The sequence below is a fragment of the Aspergillus pseudodeflectus genome (assembly GCF_044049435.1).
Source record: "Aspergillus pseudodeflectus strain CBS 756.74 chromosome Unknown BJX68scaffold_56, whole genome shotgun sequence".
NCBI lineage: Eukaryota > Fungi > Ascomycota > Eurotiomycetes > Eurotiales > Aspergillaceae > Aspergillus > Aspergillus pseudodeflectus.
In genome coordinates, this window is record NW_027263832.1 from 98160 (window position 1) to 119895 (window position 21736).

At 52.8% G+C, this 21736-nt stretch overlaps 8 protein-coding genes across 8 annotated transcripts; 5 read left to right on the forward strand and 3 right to left on the reverse strand.

Annotated features, from left to right (window-relative positions):
- The first annotated feature begins 57 nt into the window (after positions 1 to 57).
- sod2 (superoxide dismutase sodB) lies at positions 58 to 1134 on the forward strand. The gene is made up of 4 exons (XM_071041471.1): positions 58 to 258; positions 326 to 732; positions 792 to 859; positions 908 to 1134. Exons 1-4 carry the CDS (start codon positions 150 to 152, stop codon positions 993 to 995), a joined length of 672 nt encoding a protein of 223 aa, XP_070894678.1. The 5' UTR covers positions 58 to 149; the 3' UTR covers positions 996 to 1134.
- An 18-nt stretch (positions 1135 to 1152) lies between these two features.
- BJX68DRAFT_245265 (uncharacterized protein) lies at positions 1153 to 3233 on the forward strand. The gene has a single exon (XM_071041472.1). It carries the CDS (start codon positions 1546 to 1548, stop codon positions 3016 to 3018), a length of 1473 nt encoding a protein of 490 aa, XP_070894679.1. The 5' UTR covers positions 1153 to 1545; the 3' UTR covers positions 3019 to 3233.
- A 344-nt stretch (positions 3234 to 3577) lies between these two features.
- On the reverse strand, positions 3578 to 6345 carry BJX68DRAFT_271061 (uncharacterized protein; the record flags this gene model as incomplete). The annotated part of the gene is made up of 3 exons (XM_071046867.1): positions 3578 to 5896; positions 5949 to 6248; positions 6295 to 6345. 3 exons carry the CDS (start codon positions 6343 to 6345, stop codon positions 3578 to 3580), a joined length of 2670 nt encoding a protein of 889 aa, XP_070894680.1.
- A 1222-nt stretch (positions 6346 to 7567) lies between these two features.
- Positions 7568 to 7885, reverse strand: BJX68DRAFT_245269 (uncharacterized protein). The gene has a single exon (XM_071041473.1). It carries the CDS (start codon positions 7875 to 7877, stop codon positions 7722 to 7724), a length of 156 nt encoding a protein of 51 aa, XP_070894681.1. The 5' UTR covers positions 7878 to 7885; the 3' UTR covers positions 7568 to 7721.
- A 603-nt stretch (positions 7886 to 8488) lies between these two features.
- psf3 (DNA replication protein PSF3) lies at positions 8489 to 9487 on the reverse strand. Its single transcript, XM_071041474.1, has 6 exons — positions 9385 to 9487; positions 9251 to 9319; positions 9131 to 9189; positions 8884 to 9073; positions 8715 to 8823; positions 8489 to 8656 (listed from the first exon to the last, which is right to left on the reverse strand). The coding sequence occupies exons 1-6, from the start codon at positions 9424 to 9426 to the stop codon at positions 8589 to 8591; spliced, it is 537 nt and encodes a 178-aa protein (XP_070894682.1). The 5' UTR covers positions 9427 to 9487; the 3' UTR covers positions 8489 to 8588.
- Positions 9488 to 10980: 1493 nt separating this feature from the next.
- BJX68DRAFT_258040 (uncharacterized protein) lies at positions 10981 to 13725 on the forward strand (the record flags this gene model as incomplete). The annotated part of the gene is made up of 1 exon (XM_071043457.1): positions 10981 to 13725. The coding sequence occupies one exon, from the start codon at positions 10981 to 10983 to the stop codon at positions 13723 to 13725; it is 2745 nt and encodes a 914-aa protein (XP_070894683.1).
- A 262-nt stretch (positions 13726 to 13987) lies between these two features.
- On the forward strand, positions 13988 to 17383 carry BJX68DRAFT_245278 (uncharacterized protein). Its single transcript, XM_071041475.1, has one exon. The coding sequence runs from the start codon at positions 14180 to 14182 to the stop codon at positions 17195 to 17197; it is 3018 nt and encodes a 1005-aa protein (XP_070894684.1). The 5' UTR covers positions 13988 to 14179; the 3' UTR covers positions 17198 to 17383.
- Positions 17384 to 17555: 172 nt separating this feature from the next.
- kgd1 (alpha-ketoglutarate dehydrogenase KGD1) lies at positions 17556 to 21660 on the forward strand. The gene is made up of 5 exons (XM_071041476.1): positions 17556 to 17760; positions 17874 to 18238; positions 18317 to 20361; positions 20416 to 20789; positions 20842 to 21660. Exons 2-5 carry the CDS (start codon positions 18017 to 18019, stop codon positions 21378 to 21380), a joined length of 3180 nt encoding a protein of 1059 aa, XP_070894685.1. The 5' UTR covers positions 17556 to 17760; positions 17874 to 18016; the 3' UTR covers positions 21381 to 21660.
- Positions 21661 to 21736: the final 76 nt, after the last annotated feature.

A 21736-nucleotide genomic window follows, 5' to 3' on the forward strand; every position in this document is an offset into this window, starting at 1 on the left:
CGAGCGGGCGATGACGGATCCTCATGAGCTGAACTAAATAAAATGACGTCTTGCTCCCCTTCCTCGAGCTCTCTTCTCTCTTACTCCAAAGCCGTCGTTAATTGAACTCTCTCCTCTTTACTGTAATATTATTACCCTACACTGTAACCATGGCCTCTCTCATCCGCACTTCTCTGCGCACTGGACTGCGCGCCAGCTCTTCCGCTGCTGCGCCCTTGACTTTCACCCGCGGCAAAGCTACCCTGCCGGATCTGGCCTGTACGTCCTCCCCTCGTATCTCATACGGTTATGCGCGGATAGTTGATTAATGGATTGCAATGATCAGATGACTACGGAGCTCTGGAGCCCTCAATCTCCGGCAAGATCATGGAGCTGCACCACAAGAACCACCACCAGACATACGTCAACAGCTACAACACCGCTATTGAACAGCTCCAGGAGGCCCAGGCAAGCAACAACATTGCCGCTCAGATTGCCCTCAAGCCTCTGATCAACTTCCATGGCGGTGGCCACCTTAACCACACTCTCTTCTGGGAGAACCTGGCCCCCAAGAATGCCGGCGGTGGTGAGCCTCCTTCTGGTGCTCTGGCTACTGCTATCAACGAAAGCTTCGGCAGCCTTGAGAACTTCCAGGGCCAGATGAACACTGCGCTCGCCGGTATCCAAGGCAGCGGATGGGCCTGGTTGGTGCAGGACAAGCAGACTGGCAGCGTTGGCATCAAGACCTACGCGGTACGTTTATCTCCTGCTAAGGCGTCGGAAGCCGTAAGCTAACAATGCCGGTGCTACAGAACCAGGACCCCGTTGTCGGCCAGTTCAAGCCCCTCCTCGGTATCGATGCTTGGGAGCACGCCTACTAGTAAGTGTCTCGGCGATTCTCGACCGACCTCGGCTAACGCGCATGCAGCCTGCAATACCAGAACCGCAAGGCCGAGTATTTCAAGGCTATCTGGGAGGTGATTAACTGGAAGGCTGTTGAGAAGCGTTTTGCTTGAAATTTGCGCATATCGTGCTGACTCCTTGGCTATAACCCTGTTTTGACGTATGGTTGTTCAATCTACCAAAATTCGCCTCCACATGGCAATTATAATCAACTCTATGGTAGTCTTGGCATGTAACACCAATTTTGGAAGCTTTCCCCAGCTCTGGCCGTGTAAAAGCTTATTTATTCTGGTTCTATAAAAGTCTAAGCCTTCTTAAGGTCCTGTAGACCACCTGGGGTCGCAGAGGACCCATCAATTTCTGTGTATCCATGGATACTTCAAATTGGCTGACCCCGGAACCGCCGGAGTCGGCAGTCGTCCTTCTTGGTATCTCGTCGAGTCGTCAACGATGTGTTAGTTGTGACCAAAGATTCACATTTTCGTCTAAGAGTGTCCAGGGTCCAGACTCCAAAGACTCTGCATTGAGGGTCTGAGGCCGGCTTATGTGTACTCCCACGTCAGCTTCATCATTGCTTATTCAGTTTCATGGATTAAAATCTTCTTCTCTCAACACCTCGTCTTCGCCGTGAAGAACGCGCCCTGTCACTTCCAATGCCAAGTCATGTCTGAGGAAAAGCGTGGCTTCCGCGCCTTCATCTCCCATGCTCTGCGGCCCAAGAAGTCGCGGCAGGTGCTGCGCAAAAAGAACTTCAGCGCCTCGTCGTCCGACCTGTCCACCACCACCACCTTGAGGACCCTGACCAAGGACGACGATGTCCCTCCCTTGCCGTCATTGGCACCTCTACAGGCCCACAATGCCAAATACCGCAGTGTCCATTCTCAGCAAGATACACAGCTAGGTGAAGTCCTCGATCATACCGCCGTAATCCATGCCATCGGCCTCCAAAACTTCGATACCGACAGCGATGCCGATGGCCTCAACATCCGCGACAACCGGCCACCCGGCGAGCCCCTCATTGCCCTCCTCCCCAACGATCTCTGGATGTCAATCGCAGAGTTCCTCACTCCCGCTGACGCTGCCAATCTCGCCCTGGCCAGCAGAACCCTTTATTCCCGACTCGGCCTGTTACCATGGCGCTTCCTTAGCCAACCCGAAAACACCGACGACCGCGCCGACTTTCTTGTCTCTCAAGATAGATACTACCCTCATCACCTTCTTTGCTTCCCATGCGGCCGATTTCACGTCCGCACCAAAGAAGGCCACGAAACACTCCAACCCGCGAACGTCCTAAACCCCCTCTTCAACTGCCCCAACATCCGCAACAACCTCCGCCCTCCTGCCCGCCACCGAATTACCCACGGCCGCACCCTCCCTTTCACCTTCGTCCAACTTGCCTGCCGGCCCGCCCGCTTCAAGTCCCCTCTTTACGGCATTCCCGACCCGACAACCCTCAGCCGCCGCTGGCGGCGCAACGACTGGTCCCACCAGTCCCGATTCCTCGTCCACAATGGCCACCTCCTCATGCGCGTCATCTCCTCTACCTTTGCAGAACCGGGCCTCCCACCTTCCTCGCAGCGCCTCCTCCTCTACTCCCGCGATGACTACTGGCCATACTTCTCCGCCTGCGCTCACTGGCGCGACGGTGAACTAATGTCCGTCGCCAAATGCGCGCTCACACACATCCCCGCTACCCGTCGTACAGAGGCGCTGCAGGGCCTCGAACACCGCGCAAAGGATATGTACCATGGTCGCGCATTCAATCCTAACGCCCTTGCCTCTCTGTGCGGCCACTGTCAGCCCATGCGCCGCTGTCCCGATTGCCCCTCTGAATACCTCGTCGAAGTCAAGCTCACCGAGGAGCGCGAAGGGGGCGTGAAATCTCGCTTTCGCCACGCGATCGTGGTAACTCGGTGGTGCGATCTGGGTAATGGAACTAGCCCGCGCTTGTCAAAAGAGTGGGCGGCATGTAACGGGGAGCTTGAAGGGTATGACTCGTTCAAGACTCTCGGGAAACGAGCTATATCAGGAATTTTCGAGTCGGCGTTTACGGATGAGACGATTCCTGGACAGAGGATTATCTCAATGAATCCGTCTGGAAAGAGACTTGGCGAGAAGGGAAACAGTTGGTACTAGCCCTACGTCCACAAGTTCATCTTATCTCATTTTATGTATCGATCTATTTGTACATGGTTTCGGCTATAATTTTTCTAGTTATAAGTTGGTGTTTTGGTTAGGTTGGATATAGAAGGATACTTGGTTTGGTTTGGACTAGAATGGCGAACGAAAAGTTTGGTTTGACTGAGACTATTCATACAATACATATGCTCTTTCCAACCTAGATGGTAGCAGGAAAGAAGTAAACCCTGAGATTGGACACATACTGCACATCATCATCAAAAATCTGGTAACGTATTTAAGACAGATGGAAGGAAGTAAGAGGAACGAAGAAGGAGAAATGAAAGAGTCGATAAGTGACATGTCGTTGAGGTCCAAAACCAGAGGATGATAAGATAATAAAAAGCCAACGCAGTTCGCACTCGTTCTCGTAGGGTATCGTGACGCATTAGATCGGGAGATAGAAAATTATTCAGTCATGATCGATCGTAGATAGATCGTAGAGCAGAGGAACACAGAAATAGGGATCGAGACGTGTCAATGGCATAAACGAGTGAAAGAATATGAGGGTATCATGTCATGGTCGACGGGACCGTCGCTCCATGTACCGCGGACGCCGTCCCTGTTCGTCGGCTGGCTCTTCTGTCCGAGTTGGGTGTCTGGTCCTGGTAGCGAACTCGTCTGCGACTGGTTCGGCAGACTTCGTGTCAGGAGCTAGGGTAGCATTATCGTGCATTGCTAAGCGCGAGGAGACACGGACTGTTGTGACAGCCGATGCAGAGGTGGTCGTTGGCGTGCCAGGACTCTCGGGACGCGAAGTAGGAGTATTTGTGAAGTTGGTTGTTTCCGACCTCTTGAGCGACCCCAGGCCAACACTGGCGCCCTTCATCCAGCCGAATATACCCAGCGATCCACGGCGTTTGTGCTGGTCCTTGCCGTTCGAAGTAGAAGGTCGAGCTGTTGCCGAGGAGTTCATAGAGCTGCTGAAGAGGTTGGCCTCTGTGAAGGAACGGGATATGCTGTCTTCTGCATATGTTGGTCCCATTGATGTGCTAAAGTCGAGGCCGTGTCCGGATAATGGGCGGGGGACCTTTGATGATGGTGTCTGATTTCTTGTCTTACGAATAACGGGGGAGGGTGCGCCCCCGTCCGAGTCGACGGGGTCAGACATCACGGGTGGCTGGAGTCGGCGCGCAGTGCCGGAGCGACTGAAGAAAGGTGGGAGGAGGCTGATTCTCCGGCGGCGCTCTGGGTCTGGGTCTGTTGTTGGGAGTGTCGGCGCATCGTTTTCTAGAGAGCGCGGGTTTAGGGTTTGAATGATGGGTAGGTCCGGTTCACGGACGGCGGAATCGATGCTATGCCTTCGGCCCAGGAACGAGGACTGGCTTGGCGCCCGTGCACCAACAAGCCCAGAGTTTTCTGGGAGAGGGCCCGTACGGTTCCGGGTCCCGGGACGGGCCGCCTCAATCCAGTCTTCGGCGGTCATGGAGGGTGGTGAGGATCCGCGACTGGCGGATCTGTTGCGCGTGGTCCGTTTGGATGGGGAGTAGTAGTCCTTGTCCATTCTCGCTAGTACTCTTTCGAAGTCGCCGTGGAAGAGTCCTTGGTTAGCTGAGTACCCGAAGCGAGATTGGATGCTGTTCAAGGGGAAGATTGCAGGGTCTTCGTCCCTTTCGTCCAAACTGACTCGGGGAAATGTGACTTCGCTCATGTTGGTATCCATGCTTTGTCTAGGCTCGCTGTTTATGGAACTCCGCCTAGCTGTGAGTTCGTCGGCAGAGCGTGCTCGTGTAAGGCATCGGCGCAAGTCAGATTGACTCTTGTCTGCAATAGTGCTGTTGGAAGAGCGGTTTGCCAGCCCTGCGTAGGCTGTAGTCATTGTGTCTGGAGTTGGGGGCATTCGTGAGCCCCCAAAGATACTTTCCATCCTCGACTTGTGACTTGAGCTGTTGAACGAGCTGCTGGGACTTGAGGTTTCGGGCTCCTTGAAGATATCTGATAGACGTCTGGCTTTTCGGCTAGAGTTGCCTGGCTTGCCGGCATCGTCTGCCTCCGCTGTATACCATTGATCAATACGGACCAGATCTCGATCGGAGCTGCCCAGTGTTGTGGAAGAAAGACCCAGGGTCAGGCCGCCGGTCTCCTTCTGTCGCACTGGAATGTCAATCGTGTCGAACCCATCTTCTGTAATCGGCGTGTCATCAATATTCAGCTCGCTACACTCGCTTAGAGCGCTAAGTCTAGGTGACTCTGGCTCGATAGTTTCAGTCGTTTCCGTTTCAGCCATAGAGTTCATACTTTCAGACTTTGTTATCTTTGTCGGCTCCAGCACGTGTTTCTCGTCCTCTTCAATATCCGCTTCTATGTAAAGACTTCGGAGAGCAGCTGTGCTCTTGCTCTCCTCAAGCAGGAAAGACGGCGCCCGTTGCAGATGGCGGGACCCCGATGATACCCGGCGGCGTTCGGCAAACCTAGCGCTTCGTCTTGAGGACGTCCTCTCCGGAATGTCGAGAGTCGAAAGATTCCTGGGGGTAGCAACATCGGAACCGTCGTCAATATAGGGCCGCGCAGTAGATGGCCTTGTCGAGCCCGTTCCAGTCTCGAGTTCGTCCACTCTGGCCTCAAGCTGGCATATTAGCTCAACGGCTTCGGTAACGGCTTGGTCTCGCTTATCGATCTCTTGTCGCAGTTGCTCGTTCGATTCTCGTAGTCTTTGGTTGTCCTCTTCGGCTGCTCTAAGCTCCTGCACCTCCTCTTCCAGCCCCCGCATGCGCTCCAGCTCATCCTCCAGTTCTTGCATTCTCTCCACTTTCTTCTCAAGTGTAGAGACTTGTTGCACCCGATGAAAGATCTCTAGTTTGAGGTCGAAGTTTTGTTTGCTAAGTTTGGAGATGTACTAACGTTCAGTCAGTTACTGCCCCTAGTCAAGGTATTACGGGATTACCTACCTGGTCTGTTTCTCGTACCCCCATCTCCCGCGGCTGTCTAACACTCCCAGATGATGACATCTTTGTGTTTGGCTGCTTTTCCGAGCCCGGCTCTTCCTGGGAATGGGATCGGGATTGAGAGTGACACCATTCCGGGGTACGTTGAGGGCTATCTTCCAGCTCCTCAAGTCCACCTGGGCGAGCGCCTCTAGTCGCACGCTGTTCCTTCAACAGGTCTTGTAAAAGGGCAGAGGACGGGTTGACGAGTGACGACGTGTTTGGTTCGGGTGTTTCTGTGATGACCCATCCAAAGTCAGCATTCTGATTGCGGTCTAGCTAGCTTCCCTTTCCTAGTCATAGTACATACGGGATCTCGATCTTTGCGGTGTACGAGGGGTCCTCGTAAGCGGGGAGGCATCCTGGAGCCACGACATGTCTATGTATCAATCAACACTATGGTCCGCGTCAATGTTTGAGAGAAAAGTGCGCACCACTGCCCATTCGTGTTGGGGTCTCCATGACGATTCTGCCCTTGACTCGGGCGAGCGCAGGAGGCCTAAGGGGTTCCGATCTCTCTGCAAAAAGTCAATAAGTTAGTCTAATCAGGGTAACTGTCGCCAGGGAAGCTAGGGATAGGGCTCGAAAGGGCAGACAAACTTTTCGACTTCGAGCTGTGTCTTAGAGACTTGCTTCCGCTTTGGCTCTGAGCTGTTGTCGCTGGCGAGGGATATGAACAGTGTCGCAAGGAAGATGGTGTTGTCGCCTGTCCAGCGACACTGCTTCGTCTGCGCGGGTTTTCCTCCATTTTGGCTGCGATCTAACGACGGACTTCAACTAATACGTATCGCTAGCGAGATGCACGACAATCGATTGAGTGCAGCAGAGCGACAGGGACGTCTCCACCAGCTGCACGCCTCTCATAGGTAAGGGCCGGAAAAACCAGACGATAGGAGCGCGCAAGGGTAGGAAATCGATGTCTCGTCCCGATTATGGGGAATCAATGACGCGAGAGTGCGCAAAATCAGAGATCCCAAAGATGGGAAGAGCGCGTTTGATCGATTTACTGGGTGGCGGGGAGGAGGGGAAGGATGCAACGAACCCCCTGGAAGCGCGCCTGACGTGAGGAGCGAGAAGAAAAGAAGCGATGACGGACAAGGTCGATTGTGACGAGTCGATCGATGGATCTTGGAGGGCGGCCAAGAGAGAAGGAGTTGAAACTTGACAAGAGCCAAATCCCCACACTGCACGAGCTCACTGCTTACAAGCCTCGCTCAGTCTATGCTCATCAGAATTCGAAGACGTATTCAGACGAGATTGGTTGCCATGCCATTGATGCTAGGAGAGGAGTCGTGTATGCAGAGCTGTTGTTGGCAACGTTGGCATGCATTGCATCCTCTCCTCGCTTTGATTCACGCAAGAAAGCCCTCATTCCTCGTCCAGGAATGACCTCAGGAATCCAGACCCAAAGGCAGGATGGGAAAAATACCCCCGGCACTCCAGGGGCTGTCCATCCAGGCTAAGGTGGTGTCTTGCACCAACCACTGGCACTAAAGCCGGCTAAGGTCAGGTACCTCCGCTTAGTGCCGTCCTCAGCATGTTTTGCGATGAGAAGGATTTCCAGCCCGGACTTTTTTTGACGACTGGGATCACGCATGGGCGGTCCTCTGTTGGATTTGACAGACGTCAGTCCAATCAAAAGAGCAGATTCTGGAGGGTTTCATCCCTTGCCAACGACAGTTGCAGACTCAGGCTTTTTTTCCTTTTTCCCACCCCCATTTCATCACCCCGAGCCGCTCATGGCAGATTGACAGGCTTAGGATGGATAAGAGGCTTGCTATAGGAGCAGACATAAATTCTGGAGGTTGGAGTGCACCAGATTTCGCTATCATTAATCTCAAGAATAGATTGAAAATTCATCAGTTCACACTCTAGGTTGTTAATCTGATGCATCTGCTCCCAATTTTTGACCACTGCCCCACCTCAACACTCCAGAGTCCATCCATGGTTCATTAACGGATGCGTGTCTGGAACACCATAAGTTGAAATCATCAGATTCACCCATCATATATGCACGAGCCAGATCATTTTACGAGAGACCTGAGCTCGTGCTAAGCAGACCCATCGTTCATCCCACGTCATGCTTCCCGTCCCGCGATCTCGTGCGCTATGAAGGCGAAATCGTCTACATAAGCTACCTATGAAGTCGTTCATTGACGATGGCCGTCCGCTTTCAAGTTATTTTAATGTAGTTAAGCAGGTTGCCCAAAATTTATGGTTCCCTTTCTCGAGGCTCCTCAAAGTTCACCACCCGAGTTTGACTTTGAGATGTTTGCTTCCAGTTGACCTTTATTGGCCTAGTCCCACTGCCTTGCTTTCCAGCGCATAAAGAAATTCCCAGGTCCCAAATTTGAGTAAATGTGTCGGTCGACAGCCTGAGTTGCGGACAGCCCCAAGCACCCAATAGTCTCTGTCCATGCGAGCTTTCTCATCCGAGGAGCTTAGTGTCTGGTGTCTTGTTGAAGTATATACCCGTTGCTGAATCAAATCATACCAATTCATACTTTGAGGAATTTTGGAGTCTTTCACTTTTTCTTGTAATGTAGTCATATCTCATAGCCAAACGAGCGCAGCTCGATCTAAATTATTCCACGTATCAGAGTCTCATCGCTTCTTCGCCTCTCCGGCCCAGACCCGCGTTCCTTTCGCACTATCGTGAGCCACGCGGAACACTAGAAATATGCTTAGCAGGCCATCGGGAAGCAGGTTCAGAGACATGGGTAAACGAACATTGTCTTTCTGTCTCGTCGAGACCTCTTAGAAACTCCACACCATCGCCAAGGGCGCCTTTCGGGTTGTGCGCGTGGTCAGCAATCTCGGCGGCACGCTTCTTGAATGTCTTATTTGGATGCGTTAGTAAAGTACTTCTGTGGGCGACGGTAGGCGGGGTCAAGCATACATTACTCAGGATATCGACCATCTCTTCCTCCTCAAACAGTTCTAGAACCCTTTCACTCAGGCGGTAATAGTTTGGCGCCAACGAGCGCAGGTCAACGGTTCGAGGATCGGCTTTCAAAGCATTCATCACCCGCTCTGAGAGCGCAGACGGGATATCAAGCGTGACTAGTCGCGATGTTCCTAGCCGTGCCCTAGGCCGAATCAGACATTTCCTCCTCTCGACAGCTCATTCGGTTGGAAGCAATTACCCGATAGAGAGCATCTCACCCAGCCATAATGGAAGATCAATGCGTGTCCCCGCTTTGATCTAATGAGTGTACGGTCAGTCATAACAGCTGTCACTTGCGCAAGGATAGTAGTAAGCTTACGTTTTCACCAGGGTTGCCCTCTAAAATACCAAGCCCAGGGACATCAAGCTCGAATGTACATGGTAGTTTCTTGATAGGTTCTCTGGGTTAGCCTTTGGGCGGGAAATCGCGAATCGGGGGCGATGCTGCTGTACCTGGGCATCTGTCAGAATCGAGTCGATGTCATAGTAAGACATATCGGCCTGTTAGGACTTTGAATTCCTTACGCTTTGGCAAGATCTGGACCATGGTGTTTGGCGATGAGAGTCCTTTTGGTCGCGTCCCGCATGACGCGGTATCACGTGCTATGCGGCCCTTTGACTGCAGTGGCCAATCACAGTGCATGCTTACATTCACTGCTCCATCTTGCAAATGGATTCTAAATTTCTCGGGAGAAGCTCAATGTACTAAGTACCAACTTAGATGGGTATGTAAATAGTGTATTCGTACATTGGCGTTGACATCCAAGGACGGCTATCTGTTTTCGAGGGACTAAACTCCAATCTCGTGGGAATTGTGTCCAAACCACAATTACTAGTAGTTTGGTATTTGGATTGGAACTAAGAGACGTTAGATGACAGTGTAACCGCAAGTTGGCAATACTTCTGTACCTTGATTATGCAGTGTTACCATGGAGCAAGGACCAAAAGTACCTACTGCTAGGCACTGAGGAAGACGGTCGGAGAATGGATGCTCGCTTTTTAGTAGTTGAATGATCACTGTTATCCATGCTCGCGAGGATCTCAAATTCTGCAGTCTTATGGATACATGGGACAGGATCAGCAACGGGCCGAGCGTTGAGTTGAAGACCAACGTCGACCTGCCGATCATCAGAAAACAACTCCGACTTTGCTACTGCGATGTGGGATCGACTCCGGAGTAGGTTCCCTGAAGACTCTTGAGTCGATCAGATCCGCAACCATTCAATTCAGCAGGCACATTGCCAACTAGTCCATGATCATCCATTCTTTTCGGCCGTATCCGGGGGACCCTTATCAAGCCGCTCTCAGCAATGTACGAATCCAGATGTATGACCGGAAAGGACAGATAGAGCGCTGCCGTCAGTTGATGGTAGTCAACAGTACCCAGTAGACTAATCGAGGCTCTTCAGCTCTTGCGCCTCCAGGTGATCATCGCATGTTCGCGGGGTCTGGGCTTCATAACCGTGGAGCTCGTGCCTGACAATCCAGTCACTCGGCGGGACATCAAAAAGGCACTCAAAAGTGCGAAACTAAAAGAGGCAATGGCATCAGGGATTCCCTCTCATCCATTTAGGATGACGGCTCGTTGGGTCTGGATGTAAAACTTGGTTTGAGACAGAAGAACAGTGGAGAGGGTTTTTGCCCCTCAAGATATAATTAGAAGCTCTCGCCCTCCGACTGGCTAGAACGAATGCCGTTCAGGTCAAAAGGCCCGCACATGATGGAATTTCCCTGGAGTTTGGGACCTGGATTCAGTTGGTTTCGAGAGCAAGAGCAAGAATGGAGCAGTTTTTATTATTATAGACGTTGTATCGCGCTCCCCAAGGGCTTCCATCCTTTCTTCTCGACTTCTACTTCCATAATCCCTTCCCCTCCCTCGCAGTCCATGATCACGATCCCATACTATCTTTGGGGCGCCTTATCTTTGAGCGGGCGTTGATCCATTCAATTCCCTTGATTGCCTCGTTCCTCCTGCACCAGCATTCGGTCACACGACAACAAATCATAAGCGTTTTTTCATGGCCATTGCTTGTCCAACGTCTATTGAAAATGGCGTACAACGCCGTTTCTCAAGCCGACCACGCGCTGGCTTCCGATTCTGATGATTCCAGGAATCCCTCGCCGCAGCCACCCCATCATCCCGCTTCATTCGAGAAGCTGCCTTTGGACGCCGACAACATCGGCGCCGGGAGTTATCTGCAGCGCGCGAAAACCAATGACCCTGAGGACAACGGTCTAGGGCGCCTTGGATCTATGATTCGGTCGATGACAACGCCCAGTTACGATATGGTGGAGGGAGACGACTACGAAGTGATAGCCGATCCGCGTCCGCCAACAGGCCCGGGCCTCAATAGTGCCAGTAGCCCCAACGTTAGCCCCGGTCGCCCTCTTGCGTCTGCAGCTCCTGCTCCTCCTACGCCTGTGCCTGTGCCTGTGCCTGATGTTTCTCCGACCGAGGACCGCGCTGACTTGCGAACACCAACCACTGAGAACTCGGTCCCTCTCAGTCACCCGACCCCAGGATTACAATCGCTTCAGGGGGCCTACCTTCATAATGTCGAGAGGTTGGAAAAGACAGCCGAGCGATTAAGTCTGAGCTCTACAGATATCGGGAGTGAGATACGCAAGATGGATCTCGAACAAAGGAGGCGCTCAAGCTCAACCTCTAATTATCCTAATTCCCACAGTGTCCAGGATGGCCAGCCTCACACGGTTGGTTCACGCCGAGGCTCCTTGCAGTCGGTTTCTCGCCTCGCGCAACTATCAGAACAACAAGCACTCGAAGACCTCCCCGAACATTCAACTACCACGCAACACCCCATACACTCCTACCTTCCTCCGCCCCCTGAACCCGCGGCATACCAACCAGAGATGAACGATCAGGTTGGAATTGAGCGACCGTCGTCGGCAGCGTCTGGTGACACATATCGCCAGGCCAAGATTCTGTTTACAGACTTCGATGGCGTTCACTTTGTTCCCAATGGGGATCGGCGGTTTTCTTTGACCAGACCCCCGCTGGCCAGCCGGTCCGAGCCATACAAGCAACCACAGGAAGGGGAGAATATGGTCTTTTACCCAGCACCCGTGCCAATGATGCTCAACCTACCGCCTCGACTCTCTCAGCGCCCAGATCAAACCGAACGAGAGAAGCGTCGCACACAGCTTCTTGACGTAGTTTCGCCCGAGAACAGAAAATCAGCACCATGGCTTTCCGAGCAAAATCAAAGTAATGATCGCAGACGGACCAAACAGCCGTCAGATCTACCACCACAACTACGTGCCAGTGTATTTTTTGAACCGCCTAGTGCATCACTCGATATAGATCCGGCCCAAACCTCGGCAGTCGCAACGCTTGATAGCATCCTTGATGCTTCCACAACGGCCCCTGTTACCGCTTTTACCGACCATCCCTTTGCTGGTCATCTTGGTTCAGAGGTGTATGGCAGTTCGAAACATGGGAAAGACGTGTCGGGACAACGGAAGAAGCAGCGACCCAAGAGCGCCCATGCGCTGGGGCAGCAGTCCTCAAATTCGAATCTTCGATCTAGTACGCTTGCAGTGAATACTATGTATCCCACATCGGAGGCCCAGGCGGCTGATACGCATGAAACCACCTCATTACGCAGACACGACAGGGAATCAGGTACTGACACAGACAATGATTCCGAGTCAGGAACAGGGAGCAGTAGCGGAGAAGACGCTTCCGAGGAAGAGGAAGATGAAGAATCACATTACATTGGGCCTCCGGCTACATTGCTCGCAGAATTGGAGAAGCGAAAGCACGACCTGAAACATAGGCGGCGAACGGCAGCCAATGCGGTTGGAATGCACTCAACGCTTCTTGAGCTTGAAGCCGTTGCAGCGAAACAGAGTGAGCACAGGCGGCAGAAGCCCGTTGCCCTGGCCTGGGAGAACCCAGATGGTCCTAATAACGATGAAGACGAAGACGAGGATGTGCCACTCGGCATGCTTTTCCCCGACAAAGCCCAAGCTGCTGATGAGGCTCGGCCCTTGGGTCTTATGGAGAAGAGAGAGATGGAGGAGAGTGAGCCCTTGAGCAGGCGGCGAGCTCGACTTCGGGGTGAGCCGCTACCGCAAGCCCTGGATCAGCGTCCTATGACCATGTATTCACAAGCGCCCCAAGGTCCTTTCGCTTCCCCTCCAGAAGATGAAAGCGGCGATGAAGGAGAAACTCTCGGTCAGCGCCTGAGGCGACTCAAGGGCCACGAACGTAACGTCTCGAAAGCCGATACCGACTTTACGACCGAGCTCTTGGCCGAGCTCGACAATTTGAAGGATGATGAGAACAAGGACAAAGAAAATGAACCATCGCAGGAGGACGAAAGTCTAGCTCAGAGACGGGCTCGTCTCAAGAAGGAAGCTGATGCGAAGCGGAATTCAGGCTTGAAAATTCCCCGATACCGACGGAGTATGGCGGATGTACTCCATGCTCGACGCCCGACTACTGCCGAACACCAGTCTTTACAGCAGGAAGTACCAAATTCCAATGGACCAGCTGGCCAGCTTAATCATAGAATGTCCATGCAACAACTCCCCGTCAGTGCTGGGCCTCCGAAGACAGCAGGAGGATACTCGCCATATCAAGCGGCTAGCATGGTCGGCCCTTACGGATACGGAATGGCACACCCCAACACATTTTACAGCGACGCCATCCTGGGAAATGGGCATCTGAGTTATGCAATGCCCACTAATTTCCATCCCAATGCCGTGCGACAGGGGGTAGAACCGGGACAACGAGAAATCATCGATCGGTGGAGGCAGAGCATTGTTTAGCCCTTTCCCACTCTCTTATATTCGACTGTTTATTTTTGTTCGGGTCTTTCGGAGTCGCTTCAGCGTATATTGGGACGATTGGTAGCATCATGCATTTATCAGCGTTTGGGTTTGTAAATTAGCAGCAAGCGATGTTCTATCGTCCTATACTCACATTGGAACGTTCTACTACATATCCATTAGAAGCAGAATCACGTGCTTTTAGTTCCCAGTCAGGACTAGCACGGGTTTATTTTGTCCTCTTTTCATGTCTGATTGCTGCTATAATTGTCGCGGTGCCTTGAGTGGCTGCACTTTGCCCCACGCCGCGTTTCTTGATGGAATTCTCCGCAGCGCTGGTACCCAACTGACCAGCGATTGTTCGCCAGAATGGGACGCTTCTGCGCCTCCTGAGCGAATCTTCTCTCCCGAACCATACGGAGACAGCTGCAGGTGTCCCGATGCACAGTTCAGAATGCCACCGTCGACTGTGTTCTCCTACTGGCGTCGCCGATCGAATGCGTCCCCTGTTCCTTCCGCCTCACAGCCCACCTCGAAAGTGCTTGGGACCAGCAATCCTCCCCAACTACCGCTGATCGCTGATTCGACGACTTTAGCTGCGACTCTCGACGAAAAGTTCACGGTAGCAGAGAGCCTCGCTGCACGATCACCGGCGCAGAACACTCTCAAATTTGATGGAGAAAACCCGACTGTCTTCGAGTCAAGCGCTGATGCTCCATCTCTCTCCCCTGCCGCCCTTCCAGCCGAATCGTCCTCTGAGCATCGTACGCGACCCCGAACAATCCTTGAAGAGCGCGATAGGGGGCTTTCAAATGTTACTTCACGGTCGGATTATCCACAGCTCTCCCCCACACCAGATACTCTAGACCGGGCCAACGGAGACCCTTCCAAGACTACCTCGCCTTATCAACCATCATCGGGGAAGAGCCCATTAAGTTCCCAGTCTACCGACAGTCCCCTGCAGCGCTCAACCTCCCCCGGAATGGCGCCATCGAGTCACCGTCGCTTTCGAAGCTCTGCAGATGAGTCCCCGAACGATAAAGCTTCGGCATCGCAACGTGAATATCGGTTTGAAGGACCTACCAGTCGCCGACAGTATGATCGTGATATGCAGCCGGTGGAGCCTGTACCACAAAGGTCTGGCAAGACTATGCTACATCTCCTGAACCCTATGTCTCTCTTGGCCAAGAGGCGTGCTCATCAGATGGCGGGGCTGCGTGCAGAGGATGTCAATAAAGGCTCCAAGAACTTCGTTCCTGCAATCCCGGATGACTACGATCCCCGCATCCGAGGGAATATTGTCCATGACTTCTCCGCCCCTCGACCCCGGCGTCAACTGTCAAACGCGCCTGTCCCTCTGCGGGAGCAAGCCGGTCAACCGAGCCCATCCAGTGGTACACATCATGGTTATCCTGGGAGTGATCTGAACCTGCGCAGTAACGATTCCGGTAACGCCTTTTCTCCCGTGATAGAACACGGGAAGAGACATAGCGATCATTCGCCGGTATTCAAGGAGCATTTCGAGGACGATAAAAGAACCCTACAGGTGGAGAATAAAGCGTATCTGCAATCTTCTCTGTTGATGGAGTCCAGCCTGGATCGCAATTCGCACTCAATACCTGTCTTTGCAAGAAAGCTCCCTTCGTCAATCACGGATGATCGTGCCGAGTCTGTTCATGAACCACAAAAGCCGAGCTCCCATAATGAAATCGCGGTTGATGATGATGCGGCGACAGCCGAAGAAGACAACGATACATTCGAGCTTGAACCGCAGCAGCCTTCTGGGTTGCCGAAGCACTTCAAAAGTAACGCTTCTCGGTTCAGCTTTGATATGAATGGGGTAGGCTCCTCAACGCAGGAGAAGCTGCTGGAAGAGAAGCATAAAGAAAAGGAAGCCGCGCGAAAGGCCCAGGCGCGGCTTAACGGGGATTTCAGCGACGTTGAGGATGATTATGACAATGATATGTTTGACGACATCGATGGCCTTGAAGAAGAGATCCCCGGAGTCAATGTGGATGATGAGGATGACGAGTTTCGTGACTTTTCTGGCCCGGGTAACATCTTGAATAAGTCGTGGCTCGCGCCTAACCTTTCTCCTGTCATCGCTAGTCCCATACACATGGAGATGCCGAAATCTCAGAACGACCAGCTTCCGTCTCTCGTGCCGGATGAAGCAGAACAAGATCCAGCACATCTCGCCCAAGACGCCCCGTTAGAGACAGATGAATCATCAGATTCCTCTAAAACTTTCTTCCGAGATTCTAGGGATCTTTCTAATATCCCATTACAGGCAGTCCCGGAGGACGATGATCTCTATTTCGACGACGGGGAATTTGGCGAGTTAGACGCTGAAGAAGTTGGGGATGATTTTGATGAATCTATCTTTGATGATCCAACCAGCCATCTCTATGAGCGAAAACAAGTCTCAAAACCGGTCGTTGCCGACCAGACCGGGCCGGAGGAGCTTGGCTTGGAGGGAGGCCCTGATGATGCGCTGAAACACGCTCCAAGCATGGCGAGTGACCATCATCAAGGCTTTGCTCCAAGGAGGTACGGCAGCGTTGCCGGGAACATGCCTAACCCAGAAGTAGCGAGGTCTCACAGTGGAATCCTGTCGGAGCATAATCTGGAGGCGTTCCATAACGCTCTGGCAGACGCTGCCAACCAAGCAGCTACAAAGGGCCGGTTGGGATATACAACAAGTCTTAGCGAGCGCTCCTTGGGCCAAGAAAGTGTTGCCCATACTCTGGATTCCCAACCGGGCCTTGTATCGGATGAAAGTTGTATCAGCCAGGTTATAGACCCGGTATCCTTTGACGGAGTCTTTGAGGAATTTGACTTTGATGACAATGACGATTTGTACGATGACCCGATAATAGCGGCTGCTAACGCCGAAGCTCTCGAAAACGATGATGAGGGTATCTACGGACAAGAGTTCGGCTTTTACGCGCAAGCATATGGGAACGGTTCAGAGCTCACAAATGGGGGCTACTTCGGTCCCAGAGGTGTTGAGGGTATCTCTCGCAGCCACAGCGGTCGAGGAAAGTTCCGAGAACCCAGTCTGACACCCATTACTGAGCGTAGTGAATGGAGTACCCGCAACTCGATCATCTCGGTAGCGGCTCACGGAGTCGCTCACTCTAACCAGTCGTTACCAAGCCCCGGGCTCGCCCAGTTGGTCGATATAGGTAGCCTTGACGATGAACTATCGTTGGGCGCACTTATGAAGCTACGACGGGATGCCTGGGGCGGGAGCAATGGCAGTCTCCGGAGCAGCAGCGGCAGTCCCCCTCCACAACAGAGTGCTACCTCTAATAGAGGCAGCTTCACCTTCTCTGATGTGAGCCCTACCGTACATACCGTTCCTCCGGACTTCCTCGGCGGTTCGAATTCCATCGACTCCCCTGTTAGGGAGTCTGCATGGGCGTACTCTCTCCCTCCACAACGCAATGATCGATCAGCGACTGGATAGGTATTTTCAGATTTGACCACTCGCCTATAAGGTTGATCTTGCCCTTCTATATATCGTATTTACTATACCCGGATCTTTTGAGGATTAGCGCTTTGTATACACATGACATAATGATTTAGGAATTGGGTTGGCTTTTTGGACATGGTAACACCTTCTTCGCATATCAGCTGCATAATCATAATACCTATTATCTATTCATGATCTCCATCAACCATCTTGGAATCTAGATACATAATCCACTCAGTTCCGCCCGCTTACCCGGCGCCCGCAAAAACCCGCGGATGTGGGAAATAGTAAAACCGTCATTGGCGCTATCCGCTCGCTGAGTCTGCCAGAGTCAGTGGCACACTAGTCCTATCACGGCAACAAGCCATGGCCGCCATAGCCGATTGAGTGAGTGTCTTGACCTTGCTTCCGAGTCGGTTCTTTTGCTTCTTCTTTCTTTCTTGGTCGCGACCTTTTCTCCCCGATCTCCCTCCCAAATATAGTTCATTATTGAGAGCCTGTATAGCTCTCTGATGATTGCGTCCTTAATCGGGTGAAAGCAGTTTCACCTCCAAGCGGTTCGTCATTCCTCTGGAAGTTTTTCAAGGTTCCCTTTGGCCCGAATAATATGCCTAAATATGCCTCATACAGAGTCTTGTCTGCTGACTTGCGTTTCCGAATGACTGAATAGATCTTGATTATCCTCAATTCCTCCCCACCATATACCTTCATTTCCCATTGTCGTGTCTTCCACGACTTTTACACGTCATAACCAAAGCTCCTGAACTCGTTCGCATCGGCCCGAGAGCTCCCCAAGCACGGGAAAATCGCAAAATGCTTCGTTCCACTGCCGTCAAGGCCACCAGCAGCGGCATGCTGCGCGGTCCTGCCTGCTCCGCGTGCAGACGGTCAATGTCTCTCGCTTCTACAGCTAGACGTTCCGCCTCCAGCTCCAGCTCAAAATTCAGCTTGGCTACCCGACGACCTCTTGCCCTTGTCGACCGGTTGTCGAATGGGAAGAGACATTATGCGGCGCCCGCCGAGGGCTCTGGCGTGGTAAGAATACTTTCCCTCCCGAAGACCCTGATGCCAATCTCGCGACATTTCGCCTGACTTACGTGTCCTTGCTTCTAGGATGCCAGCGACTCCTTCCTCCAGGGCAACACTGCCAACTATATCGATGAGATGTACCTCGCATGGCGCAAAGACCCCTCCAGCGTCCATATCTCATGGCAAACATATTTCCGCAACATGGAGGAGGGCAAGATGCCCGTCTCCCAAGCCTTCCAACCCCCTCCCACACTCGTTCCCACACCCACTGGTGGCGTCCACCAAGAGATGCCCGGTGTCGGTCTGGGGCTCTCTGCCGGAACTGATGTCACGAAACACTTGAAGGTCCAACTTCTCGTTCGCGCATACCAGGCTCGCGGTCATCACAAGGCAAAGATTGATCCTCTGGGTATCCGTGGTGAGGCTGAGGCCTTCGGCTACAGCAAGCCCAAGGAGCTCGAGCTTGATCACTACGGTTTCACTGAACGCGATCTCGATGAGGAGTTCGACCTTGGCCCCGGTATCCTTCCCCGGTTCGCTACAGATAGCCGCAAGAAGCTGTCTCTCCGCGAGATTATCGCCGCTTGCGAGAAGATCTACTGCGGCTCGTACGGTGTGGAATATATCCATATCCCCGACCGCAAGCCCTGCGACTGGATTCGTGATCGGTTCGAGGTTCCCGAGCCTTACAAGTACTCCGTCGATGACAAGCGCCGCATTCTCGATCGTCTGATCTGGAGTTCTAGCTTCGAGACTTTCCTCGCTACCAAGTTCCCCAACGACAAGCGTTTCGGTCTGGAGGGTTGCGAGTCCCTCGTCCCCGGTATGAAGGCTCTGATTGACCGCAGCGTCGACTACGGTATCAAGGACATCGTTATTGGTATGCCTCACCGTGGTCGTCTGAACGTTCTTTCCAACGTCGTCAGAAAGCCCAACGAGTCCATCTTCAGTGAATTTGCTGGTTCTACTGAGCCCTCCGATGAGGGCTCCGGTGATGTCAAGTACCACTTGGGAATGAACTTCGAGCGTCCCACGCCTTCTGGCAAGCGCGTCCAGCTCTCCCTCGTCGCAAACCCGTCGCATCTTGAAGCTGAAGACCCTGTCGTGCTTGGCAAGGCTCGCGCCATCCAGCACTACAACAACGATGAAAAGAACTTCGACTCAGCTATGGGTGTTTTGCTGCACGGTGATGCTGCCTTTGCTGCGCAGGGTGTCGTCTACGAGACCATGGGTTTCCATTCGCTCCCCGCTTACTCCACCGGAGGAACCATCCACATCGTCGTCAACAACCAGATTGGTTTCACCACTGACCCTCGCTTCGCTCGTTCCACTCCTTACTGCTCTGACATTGCCAAGTCCATCGATGCTCCCGTCTTCCACGTGAACGCTGACGATGTTGAGGCTGTCAACTACGTCTGCCAGGTTGCTGCCGATTGGCGCGCTGAGTTTAAGCGTGATGTTGTCGTTGACATTGTCTGCTACCGTAAGCAAGGTCACAACGAGACTGACCAGCCCTCTTTCACCCAGCCTCTGATGTACAAGCGCATTGCCGAGAAGAAGCACCAGCTCGACTTGTACGTGGAGAAGCTCATCTCCGAGGGCACTTTCACCAAGGAGGACATTGATGAGCACAAGAAGTGGGTCTGGGGAATGCTCAACGACAGCTTCGACCGTAGCAAGGACTACCAGCCTACCGGTAAGGAATGGTTGACCTCTGCTTGGAACGGGTTCAAGACTCCCAAGGAGCTTGCCACTGAAGTTTTGCCGCATCTCCCCACTGCTGTCGAGCCCGCTGTCTTGAACAGCATTGCCGACAAGATCTCTGGCGCTCCTGATGGTTTCACCCTTCACCGCAACCTGAAGCGTATCTTGTCCAACCGTAAAAAGACCGTTGAAGAGGGCCAGAACATTGACTGGGCCACTGCCGAGGCTCTTGCCTTTGGATCTCTCGTCAACGAGGGCTACCATGTCCGTGTGTCTGGTCAGGATGTTGAGCGTGGTACCTTCTCTCAGCGTCACGCTGTTCTGCACGACCAGGAGACCGAGTCTACTTACACCCCTCTCCAGCACATCAGCAAAGATCAGGGTAGCTTCGTGATTTCCAACTCGTCTCTGAGTGAATTCGGAGTGTAAGTGCCTTTGCCCCTAGTTAAATTAACGTACCGCAGCTGACCCATTTACAGCCTCGGATTCGAATACGGTTACTCTTTGACCTCCCCCAACGCCCTCGTAATGTGGGAAGCCCAGTTCGGTGACTTTGCGAACAACGCTCAGTGTATCATTGATCAATTTATCGCTTCTGGCGAATCGAAGTGGCTCCAGCGTTCCGGCCTGGTTCTGTCCCTTCCCCACGGATACGATGGACAGGGTCCTGAGCACTCCTCCGGCCGTATGGAGCGTTACCTCCAGCTCTGCAACGAGGAGCCTCGCGTCTTCCCCTCGCAGGACAAGCTCGATCGCCAGCACCAGGACTGCAACATGCAGATTGCCTACATGACGAGCCCTGCTAACCTCTTCCACCTTCTGCGTCGCCAGATTCACCGTCAATTCCGCAAGCGTACGTTAATGTTCCCCATGCTCGAAGATTATCTGAACTAACAATGATCCAGCCCTCGTCATCTTCTTCTCCAAGTCTCTCCTCCGTCACCCGATTGCTCGCTCATCTCTGGAGGAATTCACTGATGACTCTCACTTCCAATGGATTATCCCTGACCCAGCTCATGGCACCGCTATCGACGAGCCCGAGAAGATTGAGCGCGTCATCATGTGCACTGGTCAGGTCTACGCTGCCCTCCTGAAGCACCGTGAGGCCAACAACATCCGCAACACCGCCATCACCCGTGTTGAGCAGCTGCACCCCTTCCCCTGGGCTCAGCTCAAGGAGAACCTCGACAGCTACCCCAACGCTCGCAACATCGTCTGGGCCCAGGAGGAACCTTTGAACGCCGGTTCTTGGAGCTACGTCCAGCCCCGTATCGAGACATTGTTGAACGCGACCGAGCACCACAACCGCCGCCACGTCATGTACGCTGGTCGCGCACCGAGTGCCTCCGTGGCCACCGGTCTTAAGTCCGTTCACTTGAAGGAGGAACAAGAGCTCCTCCAGGACGCTTTCTCCGTCCACCAGGAGCGTCTCAAGGGCGAATAGATCATCTTTACGCGAGATGATTTCTTCTTTTAAATTGCTTGTTTCAGAAAGGAGCGGGCTTAAGCGTCTACTCATTTTGGCCTCAATTGTATGACTGATTTCCTTTGTACTATGTTTTTCGTTGTTTTTGCATCGGTCCGGTCCTGGTTGCGCTGGGGCATTGGTATCTAGGGTTGACCCTGGTTTTGTAATTCCTGGGCTGGCCTGTTTATACCTAGAGTGTCTTTCTGCGTATATGTAAAATAACTACATGTTGGTATATTATGACTGTTCTCTCCGATTCCTAAGTTGATAATAAGTGACGTCACGGTACTTTTCACGTGATATGAATCCTCTGCTCGGGGTCTCCTCGCAGA

What these genes read in the sequence shown, in the direction of transcription:
- BJX68DRAFT_245265 (XM_071041472.1), top strand. Translation starts at nt 1,546, where the DNA reads ATGTCTGAGGAAAAGCGTGGCTTCCGCGCCTTCATCTCCCATGCTCTG.
- psf3 (XM_071041474.1), bottom strand. Translation starts at nt 9,426, where the DNA reads ATGTCTTACTATGACATCGACTCGATTCTGACAGATGCCCAG. An exon ending in GGTGAGATGCTCTCTATCGG is followed by an intron (nt 9,074 to 9,130) that starts GTAATTGCTTCC and finishes GATTCGGCCTAG; the next exon opens with GGCACGGCTAGGAACATCGC. An exon ending in CGACGAGACAGAAAGACAAT is followed by an intron (nt 8,657 to 8,714) that starts GTTCGTTTACCC and finishes GCATATTTCTAG; the next exon opens with TGTTCCGCGTGGCTCACGAT.
- BJX68DRAFT_245269 (XM_071041473.1), bottom strand. Translation starts at nt 7,877, where the DNA reads ATGCATCAGATTAACAACCTAGAGTGTGAACTGATGAATTTTCAATCT.
- BJX68DRAFT_245278 (XM_071041475.1), top strand. Translation starts at nt 14,180, where the DNA reads ATGCCACCGTCGACTGTGTTCTCCTACTGGCGTCGCCGATCGAATGCG.
- sod2 (XM_071041471.1), top strand. Translation starts at nt 150, where the DNA reads ATGGCCTCTCTCATCCGCACTTCTCTGCGCACTGGACTGCGCGCCAGC. An exon ending in TACCCTGCCGGATCTGGCCT is followed by an intron (nt 259 to 325) that starts GTACGTCCTCCC and finishes TGCAATGATCAG; the next exon opens with ATGACTACGGAGCTCTGGAG. An exon ending in GCTTGGGAGCACGCCTACTA is followed by an intron (nt 860 to 907) that starts GTAAGTGTCTCG and finishes ACGCGCATGCAG; the next exon opens with CCTGCAATACCAGAACCGCA.
- kgd1 (XM_071041476.1), top strand. Translation starts at nt 18,017, where the DNA reads ATGCTTCGTTCCACTGCCGTCAAGGCCACCAGCAGCGGCATGCTGCGC. An exon ending in CCGCCGAGGGCTCTGGCGTG is followed by an intron (nt 18,239 to 18,316) that starts GTAAGAATACTT and finishes CCTTGCTTCTAG; the next exon opens with GATGCCAGCGACTCCTTCCT. An exon ending in TCTCTGAGTGAATTCGGAGT is followed by an intron (nt 20,362 to 20,415) that starts GTAAGTGCCTTT and finishes ACCCATTTACAG; the next exon opens with CCTCGGATTCGAATACGGTT.